Source organism: Typopeltis vanoorti, chromosome 4 (assembly GCF_054136105.1).
Source record: "Typopeltis vanoorti isolate ZY-2024b chromosome 4, IOZ_Tvanoo_1.0, whole genome shotgun sequence".
Classification (NCBI taxonomy): domain Eukaryota; kingdom Metazoa; phylum Arthropoda; class Arachnida; order Uropygi; family Thelyphonidae; genus Typopeltis; species Typopeltis vanoorti.
Window position 1 is genome coordinate 10,427,924 of NC_143552.1, and position 13,070 is coordinate 10,440,993.

Below are 13,070 nucleotides of genomic sequence, written 5' to 3' on the forward strand. Positions count from 1 at the left end.
ACACATATTTTGTATTTCACATGTATCATACAGTGTATTCTTACAATAAAGTAAGCTAGAGAAAAGAAAATGTTATTAAAGAAAATCATGAGGAAGTGAAAATACACTTACAATACTGTGGTGTATTTATCGATACAGTAAGTTTATGTCGTCTGTTTACAAGGCAAATTGTATGTCTGTCAGTATCTACATTTATATTGTCTTATATGATACAAAGTACTGTAGATGTTATACATATTATTAATACTAGACATCAAAAATGAAAAGATAATGTAAAAAAGAAATTATTCATATTTATTTACAGGTATAATAATTCATGCATTGATAACGAAGAAGCAGCAATATGATTGCTTAATGGTAGTCTAGTGCAATCAATACAACTGTTCTGCGGTAACCTAGCATATACACTAACAAATGAATCATTATAAAATTTTTATTTTATGCACAGTAATTAATTTTAACTAATTAATAATAGTTACTTTTATGTAGTTATGATTTAATAGTGCATCTTTACGTTTGTTTACATTTCTATCAACTGCAAATGGCACCATATATGGTCTATAAGTTTTTTTTGTGCGTACGTTTTTATAAATTTTAACTTTTTATATTAGATTTGTGTATATTTTATGATAATAATGATAAAATAGACTAGTGTCTATATATATTTTATGCATTCATGACATATCTAATTTTTTCGATATTTCTAAGCTGCGAGGTTCGTCTGTGAGTTTTTGCAAATTGTCAAAAATCTCCAAAACATTTTCCAATATATTTATTCATAAAAAACAGTGTATAAGTGGACCTGTGCAATTCAAACCTGCGTTCTTCAAGGGTCAACTGTATATGTGTATACACACACACACACACACACACAAAATAAAATTAGGAAAGATTAGCAAATTTAAAAAGTACCATCTCCCACAAAGGGGGATAGATAGACCAAAAAGAATCTAAGTTAGAACAATGAAGTAAGGCTTCATGTTTCTTTAGAAAAATGTTCTATGAGGAAAAACTAATTTTATGAAGGACTCTTGTCTTGTTCCAATGAACTCTACCTTTAGTGTCGATTGCATGCTCTGCTAGAGTCTAGACTGTTAATTCAGGCTCATGGTATTTAATATAAGACTTGGTTCTTCTACACAAATAAAAGCAGATCTTCCTGTTTATCCAAAATATAACCCACGAGAGCAAGGAATCTGATAGATGCCTGGATAACTGAGCAGGGGAAGTGTCCTTGGGGGAAATGAGAAAGGTGGAGATTTTGCTGATGGGGCAAAAGGCAACAAAAATATTCAGTGGTTTTAAAACTTTCACTATGTGTTCAGTAATTCCATGCACGTAAAGGATAGGAATGCGAGTTATTTCTTCTGTATTGGAAGAGAAAGAGATACCATTACTGTTAAAACGTTTTTGATGAAAGAATCCTTAAAACCATTAGATAAAAAGATGGAATTAATATGTCTTAATTCTTTCTGTAAAAGTCTGTCTGAAGAACATAAAGAATGAAAGAATGAGCACAACGTAGTAAATTCTAATAGTTCCAGCCTTTTGACTAGGACAGTGATGAAATTCAGCATGGATATAATGGCCTGTATGAGTCTTCTTCCGAAAAACTGAAAAACATAGGGTACATCTGATTGACAGACTTAAAAGATCTAAAAAGGCTAATTGGTTATTTACTACTACTTCTAAGGTGAATTGGATCCTAGGATCCAATTCACCTTAGGCTCAGAGTACTTAATATAAACTTATGTTCTTCTAAACGAATAAAAGCAGATCTTCCTGTTTGTCCAAAATATGATAACCAACAAGAGCAAGGAATCTGACAGATACCTGGATAACCGAGAAGTGGAAGTTTGTCCTTAGAAGAAATGAGAAAGGTGGAGCCATTTTGATTTAATTAGTCTTTTTAGATCTTCTAATTCTTCATCAAACAGATAGCAGCCTACATTTTTCAGTTGTTTAGAATATGGCCCATATAGGCCATTATATCCTAGTCAAAAAGCTGGAACTATTAAGACTTCAGTATATCATGCTCATTCTTGATTCTTCAGACAAACTTTTCTGATACAGAAGAAATAACTCATATTCCTATCCCTTTGCATGGAATTACTGAATGCATAGCAAAAGTTTTAAAACACTGAAAATTTTTTTTGCCTTTTGTCCCATCAGAAAATTCTTCACCTTTCTCGTTTCTCCTAAGAGCAAGCTTCCACTGGTCGGTTATCTAGGCATCTACCAGATTCCTTGCTCTTGTGGGTTATCATATTTTGGACAAACAGGAAGATCTGTTTTTATTCATCTAGAAGAAAGAATACAAGTCTTATATTAAATACGAGCCTGAACAGTTTGGACTTGCAGAACATGCTATTGACACTAAAACATAGAGTTCATTGGAACAAGAGTCCTTCATAAAAGTTCTTTCCTCATAGCACATCTTTATAAAGAAACATGTGAAACCTTACTTCATTGTTCTAACTTAAACATATCTGATGGTCTACGTCTATCCTCTTTGCAGGAGATGGTACTTTTTAAATCTGTTAATTTTTTTTTTTTAAAGTTATCTTACATTAGCTACTCAGGTGGCACTTTTTAGAATTGTTTGTTGTTTAATTGTCATTCTGTGTTCTTGTACTGTGATGCCTATGATACTTAAGTGAAATTCTCTGTTAATAAAATTTTTTATGTAGTTTTCCTCTGTTTTTATAATTCTTTTCTATCTTCATGAAAAACTTCAAGAAAAACCTTCCATCTGTATTCCTGCAATAAAGCCATCTTCATCCAACCATGTTTCACTTATTCCAACTATTTTTGGGTGAAAAAAAAAAAAAAAAAAAAAACTCAATCAAGGCAACAATTCATTCCTCTTGTTTATGCTACTTCTAGCATTTGTATAGAAATATAAGAATTCATTTCTGGATCTATAATGTTTCATTGATACCACTTATTGGATGTAACATCTTCATGTCCACCTCGAGCTAATCCTCTCTCGCATTACCATCTTAGAACCCTCTCCAAACCCAAATGCTTCCCCTACATCCATTTCTCTTTGAGCATCGATGTTCACACTGTGAACCCCTGTCCATCCTCACACTCCCATTTCCCTCTCTTGCACATAACTTGGTCTCTCATTCTCTATACTTGTGCCAACCACTTTTCCATTCATAAGCACTACTTCTATCCCTCCTTCTTTATTCTTCAACATCACATCCTACTTGTTTGGATCCATTCTCTGAACTCACTACCCCTTCTAGCAGCAGCTTCTCTAGATGACCCACACCAATGAAATGCAGTCCAGCATCCTTATACAGTTCAATTCTTCCTTTAAGCTCATCCCACACATTCAGCAACTGTATTCCTTTCTCTTCACACATTTCTGCTAATTTCACAACCTTTGCTGTCTGCCTCAACTCATCACCATCATATCCTGGCAACACACCGACTATCTTTCCTATCATACTATTATCTTTAAATCCTTCTCAACAACCTCCTGATATCCAATCTTACATTTTCCTTGCTTCCAATCAAGTATTTTGTTCCTATTATCACTACCAACTTTTTTTTCTCATTTACTTCTCAAATCCAATGCTTCAATCACTGCTAATTCTACCTCCCAGAAAACAAACTTGGTGCATTTTCTTGTTCAACACATCATTGTATGGGGATTAATAACTGAATCCCCAAACAATGCCACTCACAAATCTTTCATTACCTCTTTTATATGGCTACCATTCATTTCTATCTTCTTCATTATTCCATACATATCTCCAATTCCCTTCATTTCACTCCACATCTGCTTCATATCTTGCCAACTATGTTTTCAAATCTTGCATTATTTTGTCATTATAATTCACTCTCACTATCTTACCATCAGCTTTTTTTGGACACATACTTTTTTGCTGTCAGCCCTGTTCACTATATTACTATTAATTACACTCCATTTTTCACCATTCTTATCGTTGATCGCATTTTTTCCTTCACCATCAGTTTCACCTGCTCTCTTAACATTTGCATAATCTTCCTTGACATCTGTTTCACTTATGACGGCATGTTTCCAACTCTGATTCATTTACTCCTCAAATCAAGTGTTTCAATCATTACTAATTCTACCTCCCAGAAAACAGAAAACTTTGTGCATCTTCTTTTCAACATGCCTCTAATAACTGAATCCCCATACAATGCTGCTCACAAATCTTTCATTACCTCTTATATGGTGTCAAACACCTGTTTTGCTAACCTTTCCTCTCCCATTCTGTTTTCAGTTACCACTGCACCTTAGATTAACACTACTCAATTCTTGAACGTTAATGTCAAGTTCCTCTCCTAATGTCTTAATTTTTAATATGATTCTGCCATTGATGCCATCTGTTCAGGTCCCTAATTTTTCTCAGAACTCTCATATCTGTGGTCTTTAATCTTTGACGAAGTGTTTTATTTCTAACTGAAATCTCAGTTCCATAACTTAAAACTGGTTTGAATACTGTCTGGTATACTGTTAATTTAGTATTCTGGCTAATTTCTTTCTTATTTCAACTGGCTCCAAACTATACTGATTTTGCTTATTCTGTTGTCTATTTCCAAATTTCATTTGCAATCTTCACTAAAAACTGTGCCTAAATAGCCGAAATATTTTATTTGTTCTACTGATTTGCCATTAAGAATGCAGCTGAAGTTTTCTATGTTGCTACCTATGAATTTTCACGGATATCCTAAACAGCAATTTTATTAAATTTAATTTAATTAGAATAGTTATTTTGCATCACATTGAAACATTAAGCCCAGAAATGGATTGATTTGCACAAAAATTGATAACTATATCAAATACCATTTCTGACAAAAGAACTCAGACCCTCCCAGGGGGGGGGGGTTGACTGAGTAGAGAGTATATCTGCTCTCCAACAAACAGGTTGTCAGTTAGAATCCCACTGCAGGCATCAAAGTTTGTGAAATTTCATTAGGTGATGGAAAAATTTCATCATCCAGTATAAGATTACTATTATTAAAGGACTAAAATTGCTCAAAAAAATTCATGTTTTTTCTATAGAGAAGGGAATTTTGGATTATTTAACTATCACTCCACCTATACTAATGTACTATAGCAGCGTTTCCCAAACTTTTCCTGCGACGGAATACTTCACAAATCCTGAAATTTTCATTGGTATATTTAACAATTAATAATCAATTTAGCTGATTTTTTATTATTAATTAATAATTAATAAAACATCAATTAAACATAAACATCATTAAATTAATTTGTGCTGATTTTCATATACATATCCCATTCTGATCACCAAAAATTTATAATATTATTATAAGTACTTACAAGTGAATGCAAACTTTTTTCTCCTGTGTGCTGGTAGTTTTCCCCTCCTTTTGTACATCCTGGAGATTGCTTTATAGGCTGATGGTGGATGACTCACTATCTGTTGCGTCACAAACACCTTCAATAAGAGATTTCTTAATACCAAAATTAAACAAAGTCCCTTGTCTCTTATTCATATTAAAATTTAAATCTGCAGGCTTATTACTTTTAAAAAATCATGACACTACGGTTTCAAAACTTCATCATCATCATCAAATTCCTGCCATGTACCCTCAAGGGGTGTACAGGATATGACAGTACTACATGAAAAAATTACATCATTACTAACTTCCTCTCTACAATTTTCCTTCAAACCAGTCTGTTACTTGTCAAGACTCCAACATTATCAGATCTTATATTTCTATCGTCTAAGGCACTTTGTACCGTATCAATCGACCTATATCTTGGTCTTCCTCTGGGTAGTTTTCCTGAAAACCTGGCAGAGAACACTTGTTTTGCTAATCTTTCCTCTCCCTTTTTATTTAAATGACCATACCACCTGAGATTAGCTCTGCTAATGCATTCCTGGATGCTGACAATGTCAAGTTCTTTCCTAATATCCTCATTTTTAATATGATATTGCCATTGATGCCATCTGTTCACGCCTCTAATCTTTCTCAGGACTCTCATATCTGCGGTCTCTAGTCTTTGGTCAAGTGTTTTACTTCTGACCCAGCTCTCAGATCCATAAGTTAAAACTGGTTTGAACACTGTCTTGTATACAGCTAATTTAGTGTTCCGACTAATTTCTCTCTTATTCCATGAATTTATTCAATTGACTTCCCACCATACCAGCTTTGCTGATTCTGTTGTCTATTTCTATATTTAATTTACCATCTTCAGTAAAAATCGTGCCTAAGTAGCTGAAATGTTTTACTTGTTCCACAGGTTCTCCATTCACAACACAGTTGACATTTTCAATGATTCTGCCTAATTTCATTGTCTTTGTCTTTTTATTGCTGACCTTCATACCATATCTATTACAACAGCTATTCAATTTAGTCAGAGAATCTTGTAGACTTGTAGCGGATTTATTTAGAAGTATAACATCATCCGCATAAAGCAAAGAGCTGACATTAACATCTCCAATTTTGATATCAGGTTTAATACCACTTTCCTTCATAATGTGATCCATATAGATAATGAATAACAGAGGGGATAATGTACATCCTTGTCTCACACCAGATTTAACATTAAACCAACTTCCTGTACTTCCTTCAATTCTAACTGCTGGCTTACATCTCAAATAAAGACTAAGTATTGCTTGATATAATGCCCCATTGATACCATATAACTGCAGCGTATTGAATAGCTTCTCTCTTGGCACCTTGTCATATGCCTTTTCCAAATCGAAAAAAACTTAAATACAGATCTTTGTTATATTCCCATGCTTTCTCGACTATTTGTCGTAAAGTGAAGATCTGATCCTGACAGCCTCTATTTGGCCTGAATCCAGCTTTTTCTTCACCAAGCTTTTCTTCCACAATTCTTCTCAAGTATACTTGCATAGATCTTGCCAGGAACACTCAGTAGGGAAATACCTCTGTAATTCTCACATTCAGTTTTATTTCCCTTTTTATATATGGGTACTAATGAGAGCTCTACTCCAATCATCGGGAATTCGTCCCTATGTCCAGGCTTTCTGAACTATGCAGTGCAGCCACTGTAAGACTTTTATCCCACCATACTTCAGCATTTCTGGTTGAATATCATCTACTCCTGCTGCCTTTCCACATTTCAGGCCTTTGATGGCTTTTCTACTTCAAGTATGGATATGTATTCCTGACTGCATGCCTGGTCAGTGTTTTTTATCACTATGCTGTCATCACTGCTTGTTTCGTTTAGCAGTTTTTCAAAGTAATTACTCCATACTTTAAGGATATCTTTTTCTCCTGTTTTCATGTCACCTTTATCAACTCTAACTCCTTTTACAGTACTCTTTCCTCCATTCCTAAGCCTCTTCAATAACCTCCTGAATATTTTGCCACCTTCTTGATATTTATTTCCTATATTCTTGCCAAAGTCCTCCCATGACTTTTGTTTAGCTAGTTTTACACACTGTTTAGCTTTCTTACATTGGTCTCTGTATTCTGTAAGAGTAAAAGCTGACTTATTTGCCAGGAACTTTTGATATGCTTTCTTCTTTTCCTTCACTGCTTCTTTAACTTCCTGTGTCCACCAGGGTGTTCTGATTTTTTTATCCTTGCACACAACCTCACCACATGCCTCTCTAGCTGAATCAATCAATGTTTTCTTCAGAGTTTGCCACTGAATCTCCAAGGTTTGATTCCTGTTCTCAAACTCTTTCATTTTGTTTTCAATAATCTTTCTGTATTTTAGTCTACAGTTCACATCTGAGAGCTGCTCAACTTTTATTCACTTTAAAACTTTCTTACATGTTATTCTTTTCAATATGAAATTCAATTTTATCCTGCTCAAGACTAAATAGTGATCACTTCCAATTTTAAATCCTCTGTACTCTGGTGTCCTGCACCAGGGAGAAAACTTCACTATCAACAATAACATAGTCAATGAGACTTTTCTTATTCCTAGCCTCTTCTCTCCATGTGAATTTGTGCACATTTTTATGTTGGAACATGGTGTTAGTAATAAGCAATCCATATCCTGAGCAGAAATCCAACAGGTATTTGCCATTATTATTAGCTTTGCCCTTTTCTCCAAATTTTCCCAAAATATATTTGTATGTTTCACAATCATTTCCTACTCTGCTATTTAGATCCTCAACAAGGACCAACTTTTCCTTTTTTATTGTGTCAGTTGCTTTTTCTAAAGCGTCAAAAAATTCCTCCACTTCTACCTTAGTAGAACCTTCTGTGGGACCATAGGCACAAATAAGTCTCACTGTCCAGTTCCGCATTCTCATATTTGCCCACATTACTCTACTTGAGATTGACTGCCATTCAAGAAGATTAGCCTCGTATTTTGTGTTGAATACTATGGCTGCTACTCCTTTTCCTTGATTATCATTGCCTGAATATAACATTTTGTATTTATTGCTCAGAAAGATCTCACCAGTTTCGGTCTTTTTTTGTTTCAGTCACCCGTATTATGTCGATCTGGTACTTATCTAATTCCTCAGCAGCTCCATTTCTTTGCCATTCAGGCTTCTTACGTTGATAGTACCGATCTTTAACTCTGGTGATGTTGAGTTGGGGTTTGTTTTCAGATTTGTTCCAGTAGCTGACTTTTCGCTGTTCGCCCTGGTTCCCTGGCGAAAACAACGGGGGCCTTGTTTAACCGGGCGACGCCCCAGCCGGCATGAAATTTTGTTATGTTGTATCATCATTTTTTATTTTGGTTTAACCAATAAGAATACAATTTGGTTGGCTAAATCCCAAATTGCCAGCCCATCCTCGTTCGTTCAGTATCAAAGTAGATACCCAACAGGGTGCACCACGAGAAGGTGAGGATTGGACATTAGGTCAGAAGCCCTGGTCGGTTCTCCGCATTCCTTTAAAGGCAATGTGGAGGTCTCCTCTCAGTTATACAGCTTTGACCCTTAAGCACACCCCGGTTTCGAAACTTTCACCCTACAATATGAAATTGGGAAGAAAGTATTCAGTATTACTAGATTTGAGAACCGGATACGGACTACCTTGATCTTCAATTTTAGTGGAAAAATTTTCTTTATACTTCCTTGTTGATTGGTCTCTAACATTTGCAACACAGATGTTATTTCTTTCAGTTTTGAGAACAGAGGATACGCTGCCCATTGTTGTTAATCAGCTTGCAGGCATTTTTTACGATCATAAACAGCGGTATTCTCTTTACCGATTGTTTAAAGATTTCAATGTGTAAAAATTAACGATAATTCATGAATATTTCCATGTTTAAAAATATGCCGCTTGGTCACTGACATTTGCTGCACAGATGTTATTTCCTTCAGTTTTGAAAACACAGGATACGCTGCCCATTGTTATAATCCGCTTGCAGGCAATTTTTATGAGCGGTAATAAACAGCGGTATTCCCTTTCCCAAATGTTGAAAAGTTTTGATGTGTAAAAATTAACGATAATTCATGAATACTTCCATGTTTAAAAATACGCAGCTTGGTCACTAACATTTGCTACATAGATGTTATTAGGCATTCTGGGTCTGAGCTTTTCGACATATTCATGAATATTATTCTCCTCAGAATATTTCCACTATAAAACATTTATTCATGAAAAATGCTTAGAAAACTAAAATGACAAATTCCAGGAGAACTTCTCATGGAACACCAGTGTTCTGCAGAACACAGTTTGGGAAACCCTGTACTATAGGTTTGCAACCTTTCATGGGTGGGGTTCACATAAATTTAATATATAAAGGAAATTAATTGTTCTCTCTTTTTGAAATATTTACTTTAACAAGAAACATTGTTGTTTTCTTTATGCTTATAATTAAATACTGTTCTATTAGAAATCAAGTATTCTATGAAAATAGAATCAGATATTTTGTACATATTTGAAATTTTTATGAATTTTTGACACTGTCTTTGAGAACTCATTCACATAAGCAGAACTCTAATTTTAGATGCTAAATTTTCAAAAACAAAACAAAGCTATTATAACCAAAATATGTAATACTATTACAAATTAAACATACCTTTTTCTTTGCCAGGAGTACAGCAACAGGCTTTGATTCAGGTGGATCTTGGGAAACAGGATCAAGAAATAGATATCTTTTTTCTTTAGCAATATTTAAGACATCAACCAGAACTGTTAATTCTGTTAGCATGTTCCTATAAATTATAAAAAAGCAGTATTATTCAAGCATAGGTTCTTCCCCAGCATCTTAATGGCTGAATTGCTTGTCATGGCCATGTAACATGGCTCATCTGAAATTTATTAATACTCTAACAGTGGTTAATCCTATTAGTGTATTATAGCTGTTAATTTGTTGTGTTCTTCAGGCTTGTTTGTCTTTTGCAGGTTGAAAAATCTTGACACCTCAGTATGAATGATTAACTCAAATTCAAATGATAAATCCCAATAAAGGTTCTTAACATCCTTGATGGGATTCAAATCTAGGTCTTTCCAACCAATAGGCATCAGAACCAACTGGGGTAAGGGATTTTTTATTTTTTTTTATGAAACAATTTTTCAGTTATGTCAAAATTCTGTTTCATTAATAAACAGCTCATTCCAAGAGATAGGCACCATTAACATCAACATCAAAATAAGAAGCATGAATGAAAAAGAAGTCAAACTGGCAGAAGTAGAGAAGCACCTTGTGGACATAACTGGTATTACTGAGATGAAAAACACTGAAACAGATGAGAATTGCTAAATAATAAATATATTGTGTTATTTTTTTAAATAACGAAACCTGTGGTGCGTTCATAATTAGAAGAAACACACGTATAAACCACAGTGAAAATTATTTAATTGTAAATATTTCATCCTAAGTATCTTAGGACATCATCAATACAGTATTTAAACAAAATTAGGAAAAACATACAGTTAGGGCACATGATTACAATAGAATCTCATGAAAACGTGCATAACGTGGGAAGTAGTACAAAAAAAAAAAAAAAAAAAACTTAATTATTTAACACAATTTTGTATGATAATTTCCCATACTTTAGGAATAGTAAGAACGTCATTGCAGTTTAGGTTTGGTCTGTGTAGTAGGGCTTCAGAACTTTCTTTGTATAAACGTTCAGTTTAAATAAAGATCTATGTAAAAGTTTAGCCTTTTCCCAATGGATCCTATGGTTTGGATTTTCAATTCTGTGTTGAGAGAGGCCAGATTTCTGCGGTTTAAGAAGATGAATGTGGTCTTGATGTTCCGAGATGCGTTTCTGAACAGACCTACCTGTCTGTCCAAAGCAAGATAATTTGCATGAGCATGGAATCTCATAAACACCAGGTAACATCAAGGGTGAGAATTTGTCCTTAGGAGAAGGTAATAAGTTGTAAATTTGGTTGACTTTAACGTAAGGTATGGGAATCCTATGCACTTCTTCCTGTCTGGGTTTGATGTATGCAGGAGTGACTGATGATTTTTTGAGTTGTTTTTAAAGGCATCTCAGAACGTCTTTCTAAAATTATGAAGAAATACAATTTTGCCACTACTTACAAACCTATCAACCAAATTTACAACTTATTACCTTCTCCTAAGGACAAATTCTCACCCTTGATGTTACCTGGTGTTTATGAGATTCCATGCTCATGCAAATTATCTTACTTTGGACAGACAGGTAGGTCTGTTCAGAAAGGCATCTCGGAACATCAAGACCACATTCGTCTTCTTAAACTGCAGAAATCTGCCTCTCTCAACACGGAATTGAAAATCCAAACCATAAGATCCATTGGGAAAAGGCTAAACTTTTACATAGAACTTTATTTAAACATGAACGTTTATACAAAGTTCTGAAGCCCTACTACACAGACCAAACCTAAACCGCAACGACGTTCTTACTATTCCTAAAGTATGGGAAATTATCATACAAAATTGTGTTAAATAATTAAGGTTTTTTTTTTTTTTTTTTTTTTTTTTTTTTACTACTTCCCACGTTATGCACGTTTTCATGAGATTCTATTGTAATCATGCGCCCTAACTGTATGTTTTTCCTAATTTTGTTTAAATACTGTACTGATGATGTTCTAAGATACTTAGGATGAAATATTTACAATTAAATAATTTTCACTGTGGTTTATACGTGTGTTTCTTCTAAATATTGTGTTATATTCAAGTAACATAAGCATTTTCAATACCAATTATAAACTTCTTGGTTGGTAGGCAGTTATGTAGGCAAATTTCAAAATGAGGAATTGGACAACTCAAAAAATAATGAAGTATTTACTGGCATAACATCAAGTTTCAGCTGATGAACTGAAGAAAATGCTATAACATGAACAAATACTGTAAGAAATATATTTCAATTAAAATAATCATAATTATGGATCATTTAGATAAAATAACTTTTCAAAGTATATCATAAGAAAACACTATTAATGTACAGAAAGAGAATATTATAAATCCATCATTATTTAATAGCCAAATTCTTCAATTAGCATACTGTTGATTTATTATGGAAAAGCAGGGATTTTTAATTATCAAATGGTAAGAAATAATAATTAGCTATTTAGCTGGATGTTGCTAGAAGATAGGGAATGTGGAAAAAATGTATAGGCAAACTGGCTTAGTGAACAAGAGAAGGGTGATCATTATGAGTGATTTTAATTATGGTAATACAGGATTGAAAAAATTGGAAATATGGAAAATTAATGAGATTTTAGAACTAGAACCTAGAACTATTTAAGGAAGTATATAATGAAAGACACAAGGATTAAGAGATTTATATCTGATCATATCAAAGAATGTGAGTGTGAATGGTGTGCGCTGAATTTCCTTTCAGTTGGAGAGCAACCATAAAGTGATCATCTTGGGTGGTAGACAGTCATAGGCAAACCTGTTTGGACACTAATCAAGAAATATTTAACAGCAACATAATGCCTTCATCAGTCTGAAAGAAGATGATATTATGGAATTAGCACCAAGTGAATGATAATCATTTGCATAATGAATATAAAGAGCAGGCTAGGAGGGAGACTCAGTTGGCAAATGTGCAGAAACTAGGCAGTCAGGCAAGAAAATACTTGCAATTTCTTTTAATATATGTGGCAAGTAGAAGTGTGAATGAATATGAAAGGATAATGCTAAGTGATCAAAATGGCAGTTATGTAACCAGAGTGGGGGA

The 13,070-nt window shown here is 34.0% G+C and overlaps 1 protein-coding gene across 1 annotated transcript in view; it reads right to left on the bottom strand.

Moving 5' to 3' along the window:
- The window catches only part of MED17 (mediator complex subunit 17), a 183,886-nt gene that overhangs the window by 152,110 nt on the left and 18,706 nt on the right, over positions 1-13,070 (bottom strand). The window contains exon 3 of the mRNA XM_090391000.1: positions 9,971-10,106. Within this exon, the coding sequence (XP_090247126.1) occupies positions 9,971-10,106 (136 nt within the window). The remainder of the gene's footprint in view (positions 1-9,970; positions 10,107-13,070) is intronic.